Source organism: Aphis gossypii, unplaced genomic scaffold (genome assembly GCF_020184175.1).
Source record: "Aphis gossypii isolate Hap1 unplaced genomic scaffold, ASM2018417v2 Contig00051, whole genome shotgun sequence".
In the NCBI taxonomy this organism is placed as follows: Eukaryota; Metazoa; Arthropoda; class Insecta; order Hemiptera; family Aphididae; genus Aphis; species Aphis gossypii.
Window position 1 is genome coordinate 66,493 of NW_026082992.1, and position 25,839 is coordinate 92,331.

At 29.2% G+C, this 25,839-nt stretch overlaps 4 protein-coding genes and 1 pseudogene across 4 annotated transcripts; 4 read left to right on the forward strand and 1 right to left on the reverse strand.

Annotated features, from left to right (window-relative positions):
• The first annotated feature begins 4,116 nt into the window (after positions 1 to 4,116).
• On the forward strand, positions 4,117 to 4,980 carry LOC126553032 (uncharacterized). Its single transcript, XM_050208229.1, has one exon. The coding sequence runs from the start codon at positions 4,348 to 4,350 to the stop codon at positions 4,747 to 4,749; it is 402 nt and encodes a 133-aa protein (XP_050064186.1). The 5' UTR covers positions 4,117 to 4,347; the 3' UTR covers positions 4,750 to 4,980.
• Positions 4,981 to 7,141: 2,161 nt separating this feature from the next.
• On the reverse strand, positions 7,142 to 10,600 carry LOC126553039 (uncharacterized; annotated as a pseudogene).
• Positions 10,601 to 12,253: 1,653 nt separating this feature from the next.
• On the forward strand, positions 12,254 to 13,985 carry LOC126553035 (uncharacterized; the record flags this gene model as incomplete). Its single annotated transcript, XM_050208233.1, has 2 exons — positions 12,254 to 12,333; positions 13,232 to 13,985. Coding segments are annotated over 2 exons (834 nt in total), but the record flags the coding sequence as incomplete, so codon positions are not given.
• A 7,856-nt stretch (positions 13,986 to 21,841) lies between these two features.
• On the forward strand, positions 21,842 to 24,525 carry LOC126553036 (uncharacterized). Its single transcript, XM_050208234.1, has 2 exons — positions 21,842 to 22,145; positions 22,301 to 24,525. Exons 1-2 carry the CDS (start codon positions 21,842 to 21,844, stop codon positions 24,523 to 24,525), a joined length of 2,529 nt encoding a protein of 842 aa, XP_050064191.1.
• A 27-nt stretch (positions 24,526 to 24,552) lies between these two features.
• LOC126553037 (ATP-dependent DNA helicase pif1-like) lies at positions 24,553 to 25,632 on the forward strand. The gene has a single exon (XM_050208235.1). The coding sequence runs from the start codon at positions 24,553 to 24,555 to the stop codon at positions 25,630 to 25,632; it is 1,080 nt and encodes a 359-aa protein (XP_050064192.1).
• The last annotated feature ends 207 nt before the right edge of the window (positions 25,633 to 25,839 follow it).

Consider the following 25,839-nt stretch of genomic DNA (forward strand, 5'->3'; position numbering starts at 1 on the left):
GACCTTAGGCTTCAAACATTATCCTAAGTGATAAGAAGAAATTATATTTTATGTTGTTATAAATAAATTTCAGGACTGACCATTGAACTTGGCATCCATTTAGATCTCACTTCTTTTGTCGTTGAAGTCAACAACCAAAGCATATTATTTAATTGAACTTGGCTATCATTTTACATTTATGTTTTGTTGGGATATCATTACTTTTTTGTAAGTAAATTATTAATAGCTATTAAATCATATTAAAATAATTTTCAAATGGTTTTTAATAAACTATTGTGTTTTCCTACATATGTATAAAAAAAAAATAATTTAATTTTAATTTTTTTTTTCTTTTTTTTATTAATTTAATTTAATTTTTTTTTAATTTTTTAATTTAATTTTTCAGTTTAAGTCAACACTACATTAAATTAGAGGCAATTAATTAATTAATTGAAAAATAAAACATAATAGATAATTAATTGCAAAATTATAATAAAATCAATTGATAAAAAATTAAAAATTAAAAAATTAAAAAAAAAATTAAAAATTAAAAATCTTCAAGTTTCTGATTTTTTCCTTTGTATTAACCTAACTACCTATCTGTATGCCAAATTTGAATTTTCTAGGTCATCTGGAACTGGGTTAGAATTTTGATCTATAGGTAAGTCAGTCAGTCATAAAAATGACGATTTTGGGACGTTAATATCTAAATAACGGTTTGAGGTATGTTTATGAAATTTGGAAAACATATGTATCTCGTAAGTCTTGATATATGAGCCAAATTTGACATGTTTATGTGGAATAGTTTTTGAGTTGTGAGGGGGTCAAAAGTGGCTCCAAATGGTTCGTGTAATATTACACACGGTGCTGCTCGCTAGTTCTGTAGCTAGAACTTGGCTTGACACGCTACCGCGTGTCTAGATACCCCAAATTCGAAAAAGAAAATAATATCCGAATTTAACACTAAAATGTAATATATTTAATTTATGTAAAAAAATATTATTTTATAGAATACCGATGTTTTTTTTTTTTTTTTTTTTTTAATAGATTTTTAACTCCTTAGAATACCAAATATTATTATTTTAAGGGGATTCTAAGTGAATGGATTTTTCATACATTTAGACCAATAAGCTGGGGAAAAATAAACATATTTCTAGTAGTCCAATTTTAATTTTGAAAAAAATTTTGAACTTGTTAGTCTTTTTTCTATGTTTTGTAGGAAAAACATTTTCATTTTTTTTGTCTTTTTAACACTTTAAAGTGCTAGTTAATTTTGAGAAATTAAGTAAGTCATTTAGAACCATACCACTTAAACTATCCAAAATTTTCAAAATATATTTCCTACAAATCATAGTATAGAGGGTTACAAATTCAAATAATTTTTCAAAATTGAAATTTGATTACTAGAAGTATGTTAATTTTTCTCCAGCTTATTAGCATTTTTCACTGTCGCGTATTTACAAAAATATTTTTCGAATGTCATTATGATGACTTGTGCATGCGCGTACGTGTGCTATAGAACACGTTTGTCCGGTTCGCCTACAGCCGGGCGATATGAAATCTATTATTATCAAGTTTGTATTTTTTCAAAATTCTAATTTTATATTTTCCATATTTAATAATTGCATTGCATTGATTATAAATATTAAATACTAGTTATTAAAATCAATGGTAATAGTGAGTGTACTATCACTTATCAGTAATCAGTTTATTCAGTTTATACTATAAACTTTATAGTTTGTGTTCGTTTTATGCAATTGCAAATAATAATAAATTATAAAAATGAGTGATTGGCGATTTAGTAAAAAAACACGTCCAAAATTATCTGCGCCTCGGAAAAAATTAAGGCATAATTTGAAAAATTTACATTCTAAAAATACTAGAATCTTAGAGAATAACGATATTCAAGTAAGTATCTATAAATATTTTTTTATAATAAATTATAAATAATACTTTTTTGAGTCATAGAATAATTAGTATATAGGTACTATTAAAATGTATTATTCATCGATTTTTGCAATAGATTTTAGATCATTCTTTTAATATATCAAATGAAAATGATGAGGGAAATAATGATGGAATTGATAGCAGGTACCTAAATTATAATTATTCGATCTCGATCATAATAATTAATTTTTAATATTTCTATTATTATTTAGAAAAAATACGGACGATGCAGTCGATGCAGATATGTCATACATAAAAAATAATATATTTCATTCTACGCACAGATTAGTAGTATCAGATAAACATGATAAAAACGCAGATGAGTAAGTAATTAATATTTATTATAAGTACAATGTGTTAAGTTTTTATTTCAATACCTAACTATATATTTTAGATTCTGAATGAAATGATGAATGTATTGATTTAACAATGATGTTTTTTTTTGTGTGTATGTCTGTGTGTCTGTGTACAGTATAACTTATCAAAATAATAATGAATCAATTTCAAACTTTGGGGGTGGTTTCCAATGGCAAGGTGAATATCTTTGGTGCGTTGTATAGATGTCAAAAATAAAAATTTTCCAGTAGTTATCAAAAAAATCGGGAAAAAAAATTATGGGAATATTTAGGCGAAACCAGTTTTTGGCAAAATCGATTTTTTATATGGTTATAACTCAAAAACTAATCACTGTAAATATTTAAAATTTTTTCGAAATGTTTATATTAAAGTTGTCTATACACAGTTAAATTTTCAAAATAGTTTGAGTTATGTATAGACAATTAGAATTTTCGATTTTTCGAAGTGTCCATAAAAAAGTTTGGGTGCCCAAAAAAACTTGAAAATTTAATACAAGATTTCTTATAATTCGTTCTTATTGTAGTTAAAAAAAAATCAAAAACCGTTGTCACTTTTTTTTTTTTATAAGCATTCTAAGTTCAAATTATACAAAATATGTCAAAATCGCGAAAATTTGCAACTAATTTTGTAGTTGAAAATTAATGGTTTTCTGTAATAAGTCTAAGGTTAAAAAAAAATAACACTAAGTTTTCCATAAGTTTTACTTCAAATAGCTATAAAGACAATTCGAAGAGTCATTATGGGAAAAATGTTATGGGCATTTGAATTTTAAATGTTTACGAAATCGCGTAACGATAACGATTTATCCTAAAACGATTTTTAATGTTTGTTATTATTCAAAAAGTTTAAGTCGTAGATACTTAAAAATTTTATTTGTATTTGCAATTTCTTTACATGGTTTAATTTTCGCTTATTTTAATGTTATTTATAGGCTTTTAAAATATTACTTTTTTTTTTATATAAATATAGATAAATTATTTTTGGCTGAGTCAAAATACTTGAAAATTTAATACAAAGTTGCTCATAAGTGATTCTTAGAGTTATTCAAAAACTATAAGAATACAAATGCACCATAGGCGCCCGCAGAAATTCTTTAGGATGGGGCAATGTTAGGATTTGTTGTATAATAAATAGTAATTTATCTGTAAACATTCAATTTAAAACATATTTTTGAAAAGCTAGGGGGGCAAATGACCCAGCTTGCCCCCCTTTGCGGGCGCCTATGAAACGCACTATTTTTTTTTATTAGCATTTGAAGTTCAATTATATACAAGATTTTCCATATTATGTTAAGCTTACAATAATTATTATAAAACAACTTAAATTTTGGGGTATTCAGGTCATTAAAACATAAACCACCTTTTTCACCATTTACTGGAAAATACATCCTAGGCTGACAAATTTGGGCGGAATTATTTTCCTTCCAAAAACGAGATACCGTTTTCCTCCACTGTCTAGTTTCCTCCCAAAAAAAAAAGGTTGGTTTCCATTTTCCTCCACATTATTCTTGACTAAAATTATGTCTATTTTCCTCCAATCAGTGTTGTAGTGTTACGTTCCGTATTATAAAAATGGCTATGATCAAATTAACTAATTTATTATTTTATTCATTGATTGATGCATTTTTATCGACGTGAGTACTTTTTTATTATATTAACTCTCTTTTTAGCCACCTGCCAAGTTCAACGCGTACAGTGTATTATTATATTATAATTATACTTTAAATATTTGAATTGTTCTTTTATTTTTAATTTAACATTCTGATAACGAATGACAATTTTATTATTTTATTTATCGGAGGAAAATGGAAAGTGGAGGAAAATAGTCAAATTTTTTTTTTTTTTATAAAATAAAACATTCTCGTACGTAACGCCACGTATATTATATAATAATATTTTTTTAAATAGATATGTATTACAAGGCAGAAGGATAGTTGATATAGCATATTTATTCAAGGCAATTCAAAGTATACGACACAATAAGTTTGACTGTACATTTTCTAACTTGCAAATCATAAATGAAAAAAAAAATGGATTTCTTAGCACATTTGTTTTTAAATGTAACATGTGTGGTACGATAGAAAATATTTACTCAGAAGATCCCGAACGAAAAGGATTCAATATAAATACAGCGGTTACCTCTGCCATACTAAACACGGGACAAGGATATTCCCAATTGGAAGAATTTTGTGGTATACTTGATATGTATTGTATGTCATTTCCTACTTACCAAAATATTCATGAGGAAGTTAGTCAAAATATATTTAGTGTAAGTTTGGAAGAGATGAAGAAAGCTGGACAAGAGGAATCAAAAATTGCAATTGAAAACGGAGACGTTGATGAACAAGGTCGTCCCTTGGTAACCGTAATTGCAGATGGGGCGTGGTCAAAAAGATCATATAAAAGCAATTATAATGCTTTATCTGGCGTCGCTTCCATATTTGGATGGAATACAAAAAAATGTTAATTTGTTGGCGTTAAAAATAAATATTGTATTATTTGTCACCGTGCTTCCCAACAAAATGAACCACCCAGGTCTCACGTGTGCTATAAAAATTGGAATAGTACCTCTACTTCTATGGAGTCAAGTATAATTGTTGAAGGTTTCAAGGAGAGTATTCCAATGCACAACATAATATATGATAAGTTAATCGGAGATGGTGACAGTAGTGTGATAAAGAACTTGAATTTAACTAAACCATATGGACCGGAAAAAATAGAATGTACAAATCATTTGCTCAGAAATTATATAAACCGACTACGTGAAACAGCTGGTCGACGCAAATGTACAAATGGTAATATTGTTCCAGGCGTTTAAAGAACTTTTTTAAAAAATAATTTACTTCGTCTTCGATATGCTGTTACGGAAGTCATAAAGTTCCGTAGTAAAATGAATACTAATACAACCGAAAAAATAAAATTATTAAAATCAGACATTTTGAATGGACCTTACCATGTATTTGGATACCATGGACATTGTGCTCAATATTTTTGTATGGGTCCAAAAGACGGTGAAAATAATTTAGTACCCGATTTGGAAAAATCCGGTCTTTGGAATGACATTTTAGCTGCAAGAAACTTATTGGCACACCATTCTTCAAGTTTAATTCATAATGTCAATAATAACTGTGTCGAAAATTATAATAGTGTGGTCGCCAAATACGTTAGGCGAGGACGTTAGACGTTATCTTTCCACAGGGTGCCGCTACTGGGTGACCCCCCTCTCGTCAATCAATCTCATCTAATTTCCTTGTAAATAATAACATGTAAATATTTTAAATTTTGTTTCAAAAAAAGGCAAAATTATATAATTATGCACCACAGAAGTATATAGTAGGTAATGCACAGAATTATAAATTATACAAATATTAAAAAAAAAAAAAAAATAATAAGTTACCTATTTTCTATGATTATAACAAATCACCTGTATTATATTATTATATGAATAAAAATATTTAAATAATTATTATTATATAAATAGGTCAAATCATCAAGTAATAGAAAATAAAATAAGATGACACTTTAAGATAATATATTGTATGAATTTGAACTTTTTTACATTATAATAAAACAAAACGGGCAATTGCCAATAACAATAAGAAAATTATTATTTTATAAAAAAGACAAAATAATTTTTATTGTATTATAGTAATACTATACATTAATAATAATACTAATAATAGTATGAATAAAAAGTTATTTATATAATATTAAAAAAAAGGTAAATATAATATACATTATTCAAAATCTGTGTCTTCAGGTGATACTTTTTTAGATTTTTTGAGCAATCTGAATTTAGCACGTGACAACCAAGTAGCAATGCATTCGTCAATTTCTTTTTCAGGAATTTGTTTTAACTTACTATTGCTTCTTATAATAACTGAAATGTTAAACATGTATCATAATCATTAATTTTAAATGTTTATAATTGATATTTTAATATATATGTAATTAATTATTACCAAATATCAAACGATAGCACTTAAGTACTGAAAAAGATTCCTTTTTTTGAATCCTAATAAAGAGTATGTTTGTAATAAATCATCTTGAAACATTCTTCCTAAAATTCGTCTTATGCTGTTTCCTAGTGATCCACTTATCAATAAAGACAATTTAAAGACCTGAAATTATTTTTTAATATTTAATTTTGATTAAAATTAAAAAACAATTAGTGCCAGTTACAATTTAAAATCAAATTTTTATGTGTAAAATAATTTAGGGATGAATAAAGTAGATTAATTTTTACTGGAAATAGTAGTAATGTTCATTTACTCTACTTTATTGCACTATGTATACTGTATACACAACATAACAATTATAAACTATAGCTGATTTTCTAGTGACACTTTTTTATCTGACTCCCATTAGTTATCATTATACCCAAGCACACATGCATAGTCACATACCACACACACATAAGTAGTGTTGTATATGTCTCATTCCCGAATCTATATACATATAATAAGATGATGAACTTAGATAATTAAAAATAATATATATTAGAAATATAAGTTAGCACAATAAATGTATTGTGTTCCATTCAACATTTTTTATTGGTGTCTGTATTGTTATTCTATTTTAGAGAAAACTCAAGCGATATGCTTTTGCACACAGGTACAGATTAACTAGTTTAACACACGGTATCAGGTAATTGACTTAGTATTGCCTAACCACCACTTGACAAAAACTAGTAGGTAGCTGCCTGAGGTTGCCCTTAAATTAGATACTCATATGCTATGTTTTCTATACTGTAGTGATTTAAAAATTTAATATATAATATATTATATATAATTACCAAAACACGACGAACATCTAAATTAGAAATAATTGTTTCAAAGTTTGTTAGCTCATCATAACATTTAATAGGAAAATATGAATCTATATCTATTACTGATATATTATCTTCATAGGATACAGTTGAGCGATGTTCAGGTACAGACATATGATTATCAATAATCTTCTCGGCGTTAAAATGAATTGTTTGGGTTAATGTTTCCAAACCATCAATTCTATACTTCAAACTTGTTAATGTTTTAACTACATAACTTTTTAGTTCTACAAAAATAAAAATAGTAGACATTGATTATTTTAATTAGAGATATTTAAATATTTGTAATAATATATTAAATTAAGTATTAGACACCCAATAAAATCAAATTTAAATTTAAAAGTGTAAAACAAAAATTAATGTTTAATACCTACCTATAATTTTAGATTAATTTAAAGAAAAAATTTAATTTGCATTATTACAATTAATCAATTATGTAGGTATAAAGGTTAATTAATCTGAATAATAATTCTTTGCCCTACTATGAATATAATAAATTAAAATATGTAGTGGACTATATATAATTTAGATGCTTATACAACCAGTTGCAATAGTTTACAATAAAATATAAATAAATAATAACTTATTATAAAACCAGTAGTAACTTATGGATCGGAAACATGGACGTTACGAAAGACAGACGAAAGCTCATTAGTTGTTTTTGAAAGGAAAGTACTTAGGAAAATATATGGTCCATGTAAAGATGTCAATACTGGGGAGTGGAGAATCCGGAAAAATAGAGAACTAAAAGAAATGTATCAAAACCCGAATATTGTGGAAGACATTACCAAGAGACGACTAACCTGGGCTGGACATGCTTGGCGTAAGGAAGGATCGATGCTGACAACAGTGATAGAATGGGTTCCACAAGGAAAAAGACCACTGGGACGCCCAAGATTAAGATGGGAAGACAGAGTAAAAGAAGACGTGGAAAAAGTAAAGCCAGGAGAGGATTGGAAGGAATTATCGTTAGAAAGAGAAAGCTGGAGGCAAATTTGCTGGACGGTATGGTCTTGAAGGCCGAAAACCAAGAAGAAGAAGAAGAAGAAGAATAACTTATGAAGTAAAAATATGGTTGACTCTTGCAGTACAACTCATTTTGTAATAGAATAGGTACAGTAACAATTTATATAACTTATAATAGAATAGTATGTTGGCCCTAAATGGCACAACCAATATACTACAGGTAACTAAATACAGCTAATTAACATAAGACCTATTGGCCAATACTCACAACATGACTGCTGCAGATAGTTGGTTCCACGCAACCACACCGGGATTGTAAATAAAAACATTAAGACTAACAAATAAGTTTTAAACAACCCGTGCATGTGTGACTACTCTGCTGCAATCACTAACACCATTCACCAACATTGAACAAAAAGGGAAGCACAAGTGACACACTGGAAAACGGTTCATTGAGCCGGTTAATGGCAATTTGTGATTAACCTGCTGGGAAAAAACAATTAATATCTTAGGCACTAGATTGCCGACGAACGATAGTTACCAAAATGCTTAGATTAAAATTCATGCTACATAAGAAATAACCACGTGGAAAGGCAGCTGCAGCTGGATCTCAAAACAACTAAAGACAACAACCACGTCGAAAAAGTAACAGAACTATTGATGATCGACCACACACATAGTCCAAGTAAAAAAAAAGAACATTAACCTAAATTTTGTTGCCAACTTTCACGACTCTTCCCTGACTTAATAATATAACACAGTGTTGTCTTAAGACATTATAAAAAAAGCAAAAACGTGAATCAAAACAGAATTGAGCTCAAAGCATAGATAATAAAGATATGGATAGGCCACGCCTATGTTAAATATATTTGAGGCCGCGTGCCTGGAGGGGAAGGCAATTGAGGCGTTTTTATAATGATAATTGATACTCTATATAGGTATACTTGTTTGGCCTCAACTGGACCCCTTAAATACCGCTGATAATACCGATATGTCCTATCCATATCTTTATTATCTATGGCTCAAAGGCCCTTTATAATCTACAATAATAAATCACACTCATTATGAAGCTGATAACATTGATAGCTGTTATCACTATAAATCACCACATAACATATTGTAGTATTGTAGTATTATATTACTATTGTAAATTTTTAGGTAATTTCACATTTAACAAATTAATTATGTTGTAATTCATTGAAATAAATAAAATACTAAATGGTGAATATTTGAAAATATTTTTAAAGATTCAAATCTTTAAAACCTCCCAAAAAGTATTTATAAACTATTTTAAATAGAAGAATATGGTATTAGCTCCGAAATAATAGTATGTACCTTCGTATAAAGAGTTTGAAAATTATTAAAACTAAAATAAAAATATTAAATATACTTAATAGGTACCTTGTATATCTTTTTAATTAAAGTTTCATCGTCTTCGGTATTTTTGTCATTAAAATTCAATATTTTGACATGTGATTGTGATAGATCTTCATGACATTTATCTTTGAGTACTGCACCAGATATTATAGGTAAATCATCTTTTTGTTTTTCAACAGACCATTTACTACCAGAAAAATTAATTTCTTTTTCAAAAATCAAATTAGTTTCGTCAAATAACCAATTCAAATTTTGACTCGTAATAAAATCATTCAGTTGTTCAGGTTGCACTTCATTATCAGAGTCTATAAAAAAAATTATTATTATGTTATTATAATATGTGTGTAATCCAATTGTTATATTGCTATATATATAAGTTACATGCTAATAAACATTATTTATTTTTTTTTTTTACTTTTTTGCTGATTTGAAAAATCTTCAATGATCCATACAGCATCATTTTCAGAGTCACCAGAGTCTGAGTTAATTTTTGAAAATGTAGCATTGTTTTTTTCTTTAGTATAAATATATGGTGTTGATTTGTGATTCCTAAAACATAAATTAGTTGCAAACAATGAAACAAGTAATAAATAATATAATAGACCTTATATGGTGAAAAGCTAATACCTGATATAAATATATCAATACTAATAGTAGGTAGTCATGTTATTTCATATTACCTTTAATCAATGTGTTATTAAAATGTGGAGGAAAATCACTAGCAATTAATGAATTGTTTTTTGAACAGCCTACAACTGGTAGTGTGATATTCATTTTTTGTTTTTTCTTAGGACTTTTTGTAATTTTTTCATCGTCTTCAGCACTCGAGAGATCAGATTTATATAAAACTTTAGGTATATTTCCTCGGGCCTCTGATAAAGAATGTAAAAAAATAAATTTGGAATTGTAAAAACTAAAATATTCTTAAGTGTTTGAAAGAAATAATCCATACCATAATCTTTATTTCCCAACTTTCTTGCAGAAAAAAATGTAAAATCTTTTTTATTTGGTTTTACTCTAGTTTCAATTGATTTGTTGATCAATTTAGTGTCTTTGGGCCAAGCACAAATGTTTTTTTAAACCAAATATTAGGTACTGCTTCGACTGAATTGTCTTTGTAAAAATAAACTACGATCCATGTATTCATCTGGAAAAAATGTAATAATAATAAATAAATAATGAACTTCATCTTTAATATGATAAAATTGTTACAATATAATATAATATATAAGTTAAAATAATATACCTACCTATATGTCTATAGTTATAAGTAATTCCTTTTATTATGCCTGAAGTAATATTTTTAATTAATATAGATACATTTATATTTTATTCCCAATTTTATTAAACAACATAACTATAAACTATATATATTACTATTAATTAATAGTAGGTACTAGGTATTTAAAATGCATAAGCATTGTATATATAAATTAATTTAATTTACATTATATGTTTAACAATTTATAAAATAATTAATTTTAGAAGTCATTAAAATTAGAACTATTATTATTTACATATTAAATTTAAATCTAATAACTTAATAAGACTATAGAAAAATAAATACAATACATTTGTATTTAATCCTTATTTGTATGGATGATTGGCATTGCTATTTTTTGATTATTATGTTCAATAATCATCATTTTTTTAACAATTTTAGAAACATGCCAACTTTTAACCGTGTTTGACATTTTATCCACATGGTAAATATTTAACATTGATGAATTTATTGGGTCATTGTATAGAGATGTAATAGTTTTAAAACACTTCCCAATAAGATAAACTTCACCCTTATCATAAATAATATTCAAACATTTAATAATTAGCTCATTATCTGTTAAGGCAAAACAATCAGCATTTCCTTTGACTTTTATTTTCAAAGTCTTGAAAAATAATCTTTTATACTGAGATCCAGTACAATTTTCAATTAAAGGACCATCATAATGTTCTTGTTCAAGAATAGGATTTTCTGTATAATATAGATTTTTATTTTTATTAGATGGGTTATTAAAAATTTCTTCAATAGTTAATGCATTTCTTTCTGAGTAACGATTGACAACTTGCTCAAGTGGTTTTTCGTGTTTTCTTATTAATGATTTCAGTTCTTTCATGTAGTTTGTTACGATACTGGTATATATGAATTTGAAGACATAGATTTTACAGTATCATAAGTCTTATTTATTATAATAAATTTAATTACGTTTTACAAGTAAAAATGATTTACAATATTTTCTTTTATAATATAAGTACTAAAAGTACCGATTTAAGTTATATAAAAAGAATTAATGAAAGTGGGATATACATAAATATCTGAGGGGAATCGGACATAAAACTCACGTAGATGGTGCAGGTGAGGTGTAACTAACTTCGTCTGGATCTTCTGGCTCTGCTGTATTCGCTGTTGAAAGTTTGGAACACTGTCGCGGTGAAATAAAATATAAAACAATGCACTGTAATACTGGCAGGGGTAGGACACTTCTGGGCGGCAAGCTGATTATAGAGAATCAACGACTGCAGGTCCGCAGTAGGGCCAAGTATCTGAGAAAATATATAATTGTAACGTTTGCATTTTTGGTAGCACTGATTTTTCATGATTTTTACCACGTTTTATTGTTATCGCAATTTGTAACGTTTTTTATTGTTTATCGTTTGACTCATTGACTAGAGACAACAACTCTCTGCCGAAAATTGTGCTTTTATTGTTATATTGTGTCATTTTGTGCATAATATACCGAATATTTCTTAGTTAATTATTTTGTCCGATTTATATTAATATAATCATCATGGTTATGTATGCCTTGTGAAAGGTTGTATAAATTCGTTCAAGTATACAACGAAGAAGTGTAAACTATTTAAATTTCCAAAAGACGAATTAATGTAAGTTGAACGTTAACTATTACTAATTATTAGAGTTAGGATGTTGATGACTTTTGCATTTTTTCTTTTGATTCTATACAATAATATCTTAGCTAAAAATTTGATTCTTGCTCCCTTGTGGCAGAATATTCTAATTTTATTTTGCATTTTTTTATTATTAACGTAATTTTTCAACATTTTTAAATCATTTTTTCATATGAAGGGTAATTTTTTGTAGTTTAAGTACAATGTGGGGGCATTTTTCTCTAATTTTAGGTATTAAAGAAAATTGGTATAACATATAACATTAAAAAAAATCATTTTAATATTATTGTTTTGGGGTTTGTGGTGTTACACATTGATAAAACAAGTGCTCTTTAAGACATACAACGATCATACAATGTCGAAAGAGCACTTGTTTTGTCAATGTATAACCCTACAAACCTCACAACAATAATATTAAAATGATTTTTTTTAATGTAATAGGTATGTTATACACATTTTCTTTAAAAACCTAATATTTGAGAAAAATGACCCTTAATATGAAAAAAATGACTTTAAGAATAAAAAATGCATTTATACCTAGCTTAAATTTTATTTATTTATATTTTACTTTATAGTTTGTTTTTAAAATTTTTTAATAATTTTAAATATGCTTTAAATGAAAATGTATACTATTGTTTATTAATATTAAAATTCATATTTTAAATTACTATTACATCCTCTATCACACCCATATCTCTAATAAATATTACTATTATTACATACATTTTTTTCACTTAGGTATTTAATTAGACTTTAGTTCATTTTTTGAAGTTTTTAGGGCATTTTTACATTTTTTTTAGGTCATCAACATTCTAACTCTTATTACTTATTAATGCTTATCAATAACTGTATCTAATTAATACTACCATTTTAGGTCCAAGCAATGGTTGATAAATTGTAATCGGAAAGATTTAATTGGAAAATCATTGGAGTACTTCAAGGTTTGTTCAGATCATTTCTTGGAATGTATGTACAAAACTGCAGAAAAAAAAGTTCTATTGCCTCATGCTGTTCCTACTGATTTCACAATGATTCCTAAGAAAGATTCTTGTACTACTACGGCCTGTCAAGATACAAGTATTTCCAACCCAATATCTAATGCTTCAGTTTCTACAAGTACTCCATTAAACCAAGAAGAGTCATTTTCTTATTCTTGTTTACCATCTCAAAGTACATCATGTTCGACTGATCAACCAATGTCCTCATCAACACAAACGACTCAATTACTCTCATTACATACACCTAGAAAACAAAAGTATAGAGCTCAACTTCAAAACATTAAAAATAAATATGAACAATTAGAACAGAAATTTGAAGCATTGAGTCAAGAAGTACACAAAAAAAGTTGTGCAAATGAAATAGATGTTACTTCAGTAGAATTATTTAATCGAGTTGTTGAAGCACAGTTACCTCCTAATCTGAGCATGGTTATTAAACAGTATGTACAAATGGGCAAGAGAAAACCTCAAGGCGTGCGGTATTCAAATGAAATCAAGCAGTTGGCTCTAACAATATTTTTCTTTGGTCCTCAAGTATACACATTTTTAAAAACATTGTTGCTATTACCCAGTCCAAGAACTTTACGAAGAATAACACAAAAAATTATATATAGTACCTGGATTAAATGATGTCATATTTGAAACCATAGAATTGAAAATAAATAATCTAAATGATGATGCAAAGGATTGTGTTTTATGTATTGATGAGATGTCAATTAAAACACATTTATTTTACAATTGTCACATGATTATATAGTAGGGTTTAATAATTCGTACGACAGAAAAACATATGAACCAGCAAAGCATGTACTCTGTTTTATGTTAAGAAGCATAAATTATAATTGGAAGCAGCCTATAGCATACTTTTTCATCAACAATAGTTGTACTGGACTTCATCTTCAAAATACTATATTTGCAGTTATTAGTCGTATCCAAAAGACATCACTCAATATAAGAGTATTAACAACTGACCAAGGATCTAATTTTACAAGTTTTGCAAAGGCCATGAATGTATCGTGTGAACGTCCATTTTTTTTTGTTAATGGCAGAAAAATATTTTATGTATTTGATGTACCACATTTACTTAAGTCTACTAGGAATAACTTCTTCAAGTACCAATTGACTTTTTTAAATAGTACTACAAGTAAAAAACATCTTGTTGATTTCTATAAATCAGACCAAGGATTAAATCGCCTTGCACCGAAGTTAACTGAAATTCATATCAATCCAGGACCATTCCAGAAAATGAAAGTTAAATATGCAAGTCAAATTTTTAGCAACACTGTAGCAGCTGGTATGAAATGTTGTGTTCAAGGTGGTACATTTCCTTCAACTGCAAATGCTACAATAACGTTTATTGAACATATGGACAAATTATTTGACTTGTTAAATTAAAAAAAAAGGTATCTTGAAATAAAGATTTTAATCGACCTTTTAAAAACACAGCAAGCCAGAGGGAACATTTATTACATATGCTTGATGTATTTAAAAATATGAAAGTACTAGATCCCAAAATGGTCGATGGTGAAATTTTAATTAATGATGTTACTAAACGGATGCATTTTTTGGAAGGCTGGACAATAACAATTAATTCATTATTGAAGTTGTGGGATGACATTTCAAAAACACCAGATCTCGCACCAGACTTTGTTCTATGTACTTACAGGTTCAATCAGGATTGTCTCGAAAATCTTTTTGGACAATTTCGTAACCAAAGCGGAAATAATGTAAATCCCACACCCATACAATTCCTATGGATTTTTAAAAAAATTTTCTTCCTCAACTACTTCAAACACTCGGAAGGATCTAATTGCTTAGATGACATGGCTGAAGTTTTAACTACCATTGGATACATTTCTCCTCCACTCAGCAAATCATGTGTTCTATTTCCAGAAAAAACTCCATTTGATTTTTCTAATTTGCAAATTGGTACCACAGATTACCGTGAATTGTACTTTCCAGCACAAAACGCCCTTACCTATGTTTGTGGTTATTTAATAAAGAAATGTCTTGAAAAACACAGTTGTGATTTATGTGTACATTATGCTCAGCACCAACAACAATTGGATCAATCATTTTTATTCATTCATCATAAAGCATATGTAACTGCTGATCATTCAAACTTTGGAAAATTAAATGTGCCACCTAATGAATTTTTCAACTATATTAATCAATTGGATGATGTTTTTATTGTCAACTTTCCAGTATTAGCAGTAGAATCAAATGTTGGCTCAAAACTAAAAAATTTATTTGACAATATTCCATTCGATCATCCTTGCAAAAATTTTGATATAGAGTTTCTTAAAAAGTTGTACATTCGGTTAAGAATTTTTCATTCCATCAATAAACTAAATAAAGATATGTTAACTACAGGAAGAAAACATCGAAAGTTGGATATTCTTTCTCACCTTTAAAATTTTTTTTTATTATGTTTTAATTTTTATAATTATTTGTATTTATGACTTATGTTATTTTGATATATCATGAATAAAATTTTGTACATATTTTTTTGTAATTGTTATTGTTATTGTTATTGTTATTTGCAAAAATAAATAAATGAATTTACTTACTAAAAAATATCATGTTTATTTTTTATATCACCCTATAAGCTTAAAAATGGTTATAATAAAACATACATTAGTTTAATACTTTTATTTATATAGAGGTATTACAAAATGATAAAAGTGATAATACAAATCATTTTGGTTCTCTTTTACCAGCCTTGTCTATTTCAAGTTCAATGATGTAGCCTAGTTAAATTTGTTAGGACTAATTACATAGGCGTGTCTATAGGGTGGACAGCTACCTCTCCAACTACTTATTGGAAGGTTTCACCATTAGTCGCTTATATTAAAATATTAAACAATAATGTGAAGATTAGATAAAGTGGTTTGCTGATTCTGAAAGAGATACCATTTTTTAAAAATATGTATTACCTATATTGTAAAAGAATCAGTAACTGTCTCAGATAAGAGATATTTTTCTAAGTTGAGTTTCATCAAAACTAGACTTGGAAGCTCAATGTATGACCATTTGTAAGCATTGTTGGCCTTGTTAGCCATAAGTATTGAACAAAAATCTGTCTACAATATGAAAACCAAGTAGATAGGCGTATGGAATTGTAAAAAGAATTTGATAATTTATTGTATTGTATTATGTGTATTATTTGTTATTTTTACATTTTTTCATTAATAACCTATTTGTTGCAACACAAACATTTTTTCAATTTAAATAATTTTTAATAATGATAATTTTATTTTATATTTTTCACGCCTATTCAATTTTAATAAGTAAGTACCTTATTTAAGTTTCAAATTACATTAATGGTTTGCTTTATGTCCTAGCTAGCATTCATTTAACTTGACAATTGACATATTTTTTAGTAAGTAACGGGGATTTTCTAAATTTTAGATGTTAACATATTTAATTAATATTTATTATTCTAAATACTTTGAGAAAAGAGTCACAAATATAGGTAGGTATAGATGTAGTATAAAATGTAGTATATAAAAACTAAAATTTTCCAATTTGCGAAGGAGGTCTGGACACGCCTATGACTAATTATAAATGTTTTCATTTCTATTGTAAAACATTTTTATTCAAATAAACTAATATAATTTTCATTAAATACGTCTATGATTGTCTGTGAAGAGTTAACTTATTATTTTGAAATAATTAGATTAAAATAGCATATTATTTTATCGTATAAAGATATCCCATATTTATTTTATGTATATAACTGGTCAAACTGTTTAATGAACTGGCCCTACTGCGGACCTGCAGTGACTGACTCGAGCCTGCGTCCTATGCTGCCTGTATAAATTTTTATCAGTGTCCATTCTGATTGTTCTATTCTGTGATACTGGCAACGGGAGGGTGACTGCTGGCTAGCGTGCACAAATCGATGTAGTAATATTACTTCGAGTTTGTCGTCGCCACTCGGAGTCGGTTTCCTACGCTTATACGCGATCCGTGTATAACGGCTGTGAAGGCCGTCCGGTATCGGTATAAGTTAAGAAAAATCGGGAAGGTTGTAATCTGCTCGAGAGTTTAATCCGTGAATAACGGCTGTGAAAACCGTCCGGTATTAAACTCCGTCGCGTACAACGGGAACAGGTCGTCGATGATGGCCAGCTAGGCGGTCCCCTATATCCCCTTCTGTGTCGATCGGTCACGGGGAGATGAAGATTTTTGTTGTACTGTATTTTCTTCTTTTTCTTTAATGAATTGGAATATGATGTTCTGACTTTTTACATGGGCAGTGTTTGTGGTGTGGAATTAGTTATATACAAATCTTAATTTATGTAATTTAATATTAAATTGGCAAATGGAAATGTAGGTGGCCGAGAGATTAATTATCAATTGCCGTAGCACGCGCTCTGTATATTGCGTTGGTTGCGGTTGTTCAGGTTTTCATACATTCTCGCGCCACAAGAGGGCGGTAGGCATGGCTTGTAACGTGTGTCTCGATACAAGTTTTCAAATTTGAAAGCACAACAATTATCAAGCGGACCAAATTGTTTATATGCATCAGATAAATTAATCAAACCATGAATATTATGAGATGAAAATTGTACTCCATAAATAATTTCAAATTGTTTTACAAAATAATCAAGTAATTGGTTTGCGTATTCTAATAACTCTCCGCGATCTGGACTGAGTAATATATTCATAGAAATGCTAAGAGCCATAAAATGCATATAACACTTTTCATTTAAAATATTTTTTAGCACTATGGGTCCAAAATATAGTAAAAATAATCGAAACTCTGTTGCTTTCCAACGTGAAACTTCACTTAGTTCTCAAGCTTTCCTTACAAAATCAGATGGTATATATTGATTGAGGTTTAATAAATAGTTTGATAACTCATGTACTGCTGCAGCACGAATACGGACATTTAATGGGCCTTTATTCATCCAGAGAATCAAAAGTTTTTTCATAACACCAAGACAAACCAGATGCATATAGTCTAGCGAAAAAATGCTAACAATATCAGTATTAGGCAATTCAGATAAAATAGAAACTTGATTATTAATGTGATGATCTTCATCTGACATGGTTATATATGACTGGTGTGTTCTTTCAGTGGACTTTGTTGAAGAATAAGGAAAACAAACCCTATTGTTTTTATATTCTCCTTCAATGTAACATTTACTACATGATGAAAATCCAGAATGGATTTAATTTTTAAAATAAAAACTTTGGCCGGAGAATCACAGCAGAAAACATTTATTGATACTTTTAAATGTAAACCATTGGTATTCACATGCTTCATTTACAAAATCGTGCAGGTAATCATTGCTATCACTAGATTTTAAGTTTCCATAGTACAATCCAACAGGAAAAACGGTTGAAAACACTGAACGTGAATCAATGATATAAGCCATAATAGGCCAAAATTGACCACCACTACTTTTAGAAATCGGTAATCCATCAATGCCAATGACAAGTTTAATTTCTTCAGAATTAGGAGTAGCATATCTTAATATTCCTGCAGTCAAACCAAAATGATAATAGGATCCTGAGTTAACACACCTAATTTTATTTGAAATTTGTTTTGGAGTACTGAGTAGTGTTCTACTATCTTTAGGCAACTAATTAAAACAAGGATAATTTTTTAAGCCTTTTAATAATGCATTAATAGCATTATGAGGCACATTAAACTAAATAGCCCAACTTCCCAAAAAACTTCTTATATCTTGAAGATGTATTCCTTGATCATCTTGTTGATCATCAACAGGACTAGACCAGATTTCATTACTGGAGAAGTAAATGGGGCTAGATAAATTATTACTATCTTGACAATTAAAAACAGAAGTAAAATCATTAGAAATTGTAGTTTTTGGTAATATTGATTCATCTTCTGAATTTCCTGGAAGTTGCTTAGGTTTTAAACAATTAATTGAAGATTGTGTAAGTAATTTACAAGGTTTCGAAAATGTCGTGTCTTTAGATTGAGAAGGCTCATCAGGCAAATTATATAATAATTTTGGTTCGTCTAGTATAACATCAATTTCATTTTTAATTTTTCATCGTTTAGTACGACTGCTAATATTCATAATGCAGGTATATTGAAGTACAATTTATATTTTAGTGTTTAAGCCAAAATTAAATAAACAATTATCTGAGAAATAATAAAAAATTAAATTAATTTATACTGTCATAGAATTTGAATAAAACCATGCCTTTGATAATTTCCCAGATAGCAAAAATCTAATAATAATAATACCATAATATTATATATTCATTATATCTTTAATATTATCTGTAAAATAATATAGTGTCGTTTTAATTACATAAAATTTTTATAATATTGCAGTATCGAAAAAAAAATCATACTATATTATTATAATTTCATTACGAAAATATTATTATAAAGAAAACATTACAGTATTGTTTTATTCAGAATGCATTTAAAATATTTTTTTAAAGGTAAAAACAAAATAATACCATATTATTATAACTTCATTATGAAATATTATTATAAAGAAAACATTACAGTTTCGTTTTATTAATATACATTTATAATATTATTTACAAAGTATAACTGTTAATTATAATATATTATTATAATTTTATTACGTGAATATGATTATTAATAAAATAATATAGTATTGTTTTATTTAAAATAAATTTATAACATTATTTTTAAAGTATTATATAATATTATATTATCTATATACATATAGGAGACCGCCCCGATTCACTCATCAACGCCCATACCAAACCGCTGGGTATAGGGACTTCAAATTTTGTACAGAGGTTCCTTAAGCAACGTATAGGCGCACTAAGAAAGGATTTTTCAAAATTCGCATTTTAAAGGGTTGCTAAAACGGGGATTTTGAGATTTACGATGGAAATTTTGTTTTTAATTTTTGTTTATAAATGGTTGCTATAACAACTTGATTTATGTGTTAACACATTTATCACTTTATTATTACAGCTAATTATTATGTATAAAAACATGATAACATGAAGTCGTAAAATACTCTACGCATTTACGCATACACGAGGACAAGGTGTTTTACTTATTATTTTCGAATATTAATTATTAATGCGTCTTCATATGCGCATCCCAGTTTATGTACGGTTATTTTTAATTCTTATCTAAAATTGTTTAAATTCTTACAAATTAATAAAAACTAATTTATATGGTTGTCGAATGTGAGCTGGTGGCAGCAGGACAATTATTGTTGGTATTTATTGAGGTGTACCTCAATGATGAACTGTATGAAAAATTTGGATCAGAAAGTAACCAAGATTGCAAGTTAAAGCTCTAATGTAATAAACGCTATAGTTATCACTGGAAGCGCTAGAGGAGATATAGTTTTAATCCCGAGAATTAAAAAATTCCAACTGATTATCCCTTTGAATTAAAAGGAATACAATTCCCTCTCAAAGTTTGCTTTGTTATAACTATTAATAAGTCTCAAGGACAATCATTGAGCATGACAGGGATTGACTTGAGAGAAGAATGTTTTTCACATGGACAGTTCTATATCACATGTTCTAGAGTAAGCTCTGCTAGTAGTTTGGTTATTTTAGCCCCAAAAGGCAGTACCAAAAATACTGTTTATAAAGAGTTATTGAGATGAATAAATATTTCAATATAAATATATTTTTTTTTTTGGTTTTTATAACACCATAATGTTAAGTATTTTTTGCCGACAAATTACAATATTACAATACATGGGCAACCAAGGATCAACATAACATCTAAAAGCAGACTGTAATAAATATAAAAACTGATAAAATAAAAGTTATAGTAGGTAACACAAAAAAATGTACAAGGGCAAAGCCGGGTTATTCAAGATTTTTGAGAATCAAAACCTAGGTTAGGATTATGTATTAATTGATTATATTAATCTACCGTATTATGTCAAACTTAGTATAACTTTGATACCTTATTAGAGTTAAATCATACACTTACGTACAGATACCACTAGGTCCGCGATCTACCGCAGGTAGATTGCCTACCTGATAATATACTGCTGCGAATCAGAATTTTTATTCCGGGCAACAGAAAACTTAAGATAAATCTAGAACATCATCCATCGAATATTAAATAACGTATTGAACAAAGTCTGAGTCATAAGGAATTGGCATTTTTAACGGGCAACGAAGTGCAAAACATGAAGTAAGCAATACGAAGTCTGCCGGGTCAGCTATTATTATTATTAATATAATATAAAAAAAATCTCGGTTTTCACCTGAGGTGACTTTTGCGCGGGCAACGCCGGGTGGGACAGCTAAAATTTACGATGGAATTTTTGTTTATAAATAGTTGCTGTAACAATATTAACACTATCAATACGATTAAATTAAAAACTCACACGGTATACGAAAATGCAAAAAAAGAAAGTAACACACGGGCAACGCCGTGTCGGGTCAGCTAGTAGACAATATTTATTCAATTTAATTGTTTGAATAAAATATAATAAAATATTCCTGGGAAGACCTTAAAAACATAATAATTTATATTTGATATGCCTCCTATACGACGAAGCAATCTAGGTAGAATAACCCGAAATGCTACCAACGAAGCTAATTACCGATTTAACCAAAATCCTCAAGAACGTGACGACCGAAATGAACGTGAAAGAATTCGGATATCACAAACGCGGGAAGTGCGAACGCGAAATTCAACTAATAATCGCGCAAGTTTGAATCGAGCTGCTTTTAGTTACGATGTGTCAATTGACTGCAGTAACTACCAGTGTGTTGTTATTGGTTCTATGAACTCAGTTTGCTCATATTGTAAGGCTTTGAAATACAAAAACGAGGCCAATGGTTTGTGTTGCTCAAATGGTAAAGTGAAATTGATACCATTGGATCCACCACCAGATCTATTAATATTAGTTTAGCTATGGCGATAATATATCAGTAACCATATTATGTATTTTAATTTTATATTTCAATGTTATAAAAACAAAATATATTTACAGGTTCTGAAACAAACAAAAAAGTCAGTTCAATGAACTATTATTCATACCGCCTAATGATTCGCGAAAATGAAGACAATCACATATTGAAATGCCAGCGATTATATCACAAATATGTTGTTGACATGTATGTTAAAATTGAAACGGAGAGATTAACATTCATCAGGTTGAATCAGACCAAACTCCGATCTGAAGAGTATATTCACCTTCGAGATGCGATTAATACTGATGGAAATGCACAGAATGTTGGTCGGATGATTATTCTTCCAGCAACATACATCGGAAGCCCTCGACATATGCACGAATATGCTCAAGATACCATGTCGTATGTTCGTCATTATGGTACAGCAGATTTGTTCATAACATTTACATGCAATCCGCACTGGATAGAAATCAAGCAGGAGTTATTCCCTGGGCAATCACCCATTGATCGTCATGACATTACAGCCAGAGTCTTTAGACAAAAGTTGAAATCTTTAATGGATTTCATCGTGAAACATTATGTGTTTGGTGAGACACGCTGCTGGATGTGTTCTGTGGAGTGGCAGAGACGAGGGTTGCCACATGCACACATTTTGATTTGGTTGGTTGAAAAGATAAGGCCAAATGAAGTTGATGCAGTGATATCAGCTGAAATACCTAATGTACAAGTAGATCCTGAATTGCATGAGGTTGTTATCAAAAACATGATACATGGTCCATGTGGAACTCTTAATCAAAATTTACCGTGTATGATGGATGGTAAATGTTCAAAACGATATCCACGGACGTTAATATCAGAAACAATTACTGGCAATGATGGTTATCCACTGTATCGTCGCCGATCAAGAGTAGACAATGGAAGAACTACAATTTTCAAATTAAATCAACAAGATATTGAAATAGATAATCGTTGGATTGTTCCATATTCACCAATTTTATCAAAGACGTTCAAAGCACACATAAATGTTGAATCTTGCCATTCAGTGAAATCTATTAAATACATTTGCAAATATGTAACCAAAGGGAGTGATATGGCTGTGATTGTCATTGGTGCAGAGAATTGCAATGATGAAGTTACCCAATACCAAATGGGCCGCTATGTTAGTAGTAATGAAGCAGTTTGGCGAATATTTTCTTTTCCTATTCATGAGAGACACCCTTCAGTTGTTCATTTAGCTGTGCATTTAGAAAATGGACAAAGAGTGTATTTTACAGCACAGAACGCAGTACAGAGAGCTGCTCAGCCACCTTCTACTACATTAACCAGTTTCTTTGAGACACGCCAAAACGATGATTTTGCACAAACATTGTTATATTCTGAAATGCCAAAATATTATACTTGGAATAAATCCTCAAGGATATTTATACGACGGAAACAAGGAAAACCAATTCTAGAATACCCAGATGTATATTCCACCGATGTGATTGGTCGAATTTATTCAGTACATCCCAGCAATAATGAATGTTTTTATTTACGACTGCTATTGGTCAATGTACGTGGCCCAACATCATTCCAACATTTACGAACTGTTGATGGTGAATTGTGTGGATCCTACAGAAAAGCCTGTCAACGTTTGCAATTGCTAGAAAATGACGATCATTGGGATCAAACTCTAAATGATGCTGTAATATCATCAAGTGCTCAACAAATACGAACATTGTTTTCTATAATCATATGTACATGCTACCCATCAAAGCCAATCGATTTGTGGATCAAGTACAAGGATTATATGTGTGATGATATTTTGTATCAAATACGGAATAGAATGGGAAATCTAAATATACAAATCAGTGAAGACATTTATAACGAAGCATTGATTTCAATTGAGGACATGTGCTTGATGATGTCAAACAAACTATTAATTCAATTAGGCCTGATCGCGCCCAATTGTCCAATGCATGATGTTTTTAACCAAGAGGTGCACCGAGAAAAAATGTATGATCTCAACAATTCGAATAAATTAATTCAAAAAAATCTTCCACTGTTGAATGAACAACAGAAGTATGTATTTAATACTCTTATGAAAGTAACAAATGATGAAACTGGAGGGATATACTTCTTGGATGCACCTGGTGGTACAGGAAAAACTTTTTTGATTTCATTAATATTAGCAACAATTCGTTCACAAAATAAAATTGCACTTGCACTCGCTTCTTCGGGAATCGCAGCAACTTTGCTTGAAAGTGGTAGAACAGCCCATTCAGCACTAAAATTTCCATTAAATATGCAAAGCAATGAAATTTAAAGCTGCAACATTTCGAAGAACTCTGCAATGGCAAAAGTTTTGCAGCAATGTCAATTGATTGTTTGGGATGAATGCACGATGGAACATAAAAAATCGTTGGAGGCTTTAGACAGAACTTTAAAAGATATACGGAGCAATCATAACCTATTTGGTGGTTCAATGATTTTATTAGCAGGAGATTTTCGTCAAACATTGACAGTGATTCCACGATCAACGCCAGTTGATGAACTCAATGCATGTCTAAAATCCTCTAATTTGTGGAAACATGTCGAAATACTTCATTTAAGCAAGAATATGCGTGTCGAGTTGCAAAACGATCAATCTGAAAACATATTCTCTAAACAACTCATTGACATTGGTAATGGCAAATTTTCTGTAGACATGTTGACTGGCTGCATTAACTTTCCAAGAAGTTTTTGTCAGTTAACTCGATCAAAAGATGAACTTATTCAAAAGGTGTTTCTAGATATTACTCGAAATTACAGAGACCATGATTGGTTGTGCGAACGAGTTATATTGGGTGTTAAAAACATAGATGTAAATGAATTAAATTTCAAAATTCAAGAACAAATTACAGGTGAATCGAGGATATATAAATCAGTTGATTCGGCAACTAACCAAGATGATGTAGTCAACTATCCACTGGAATTTTTAAATTCGCTGGATTTACCAGGATTGCCACCTCACAATCTTCAAATAAAGGTTGGATCGGTAGTTATAATCTTGCGAAATATCAACCAACCGCGTCTGTGCAACGGCACACGGTTAGCGATAAAAAAATTACTGAACAACGTGATAGAAGCAACTATACTGAAAGGAAAGTATAAAGGAGAGGATGTTCTTATACCATGCATCCCAATGATTCCGACTGATGTGCCATTTGAGTTTAAACGACTACAGTTTCCATTGCTGCTAGCTTTTGCTATGACCATAAACAAGTCCCAGGGGCAATCATTAAGTGTTTGTGGTATTAATTTGGAAAACCCATGTTTCTCACATAGTCAATTATATGTTGCCTGTTCCCGTGTTGGGAAACCATCAGATTTGTTTGTCTATGCGCCAGGTGATCAAACAAAAAACATCGTATACCACAAAGCTCTACAATGAAAATATAACTGATTTTTGTTAATAATTATAATTGAAATGATTAACAATAAAGCAATTACTTACTTATAAATGCTTATATATGTTTTATTTAATTATTTTTTATTCACACCGCCCTAACACCAGGGTGACGGTACTATTCAGGAGAATTTTTTGCCTCGAATATAACATGGGTAGAAAAAAAAAATTGCAAATTTAAAAATCTAGAGT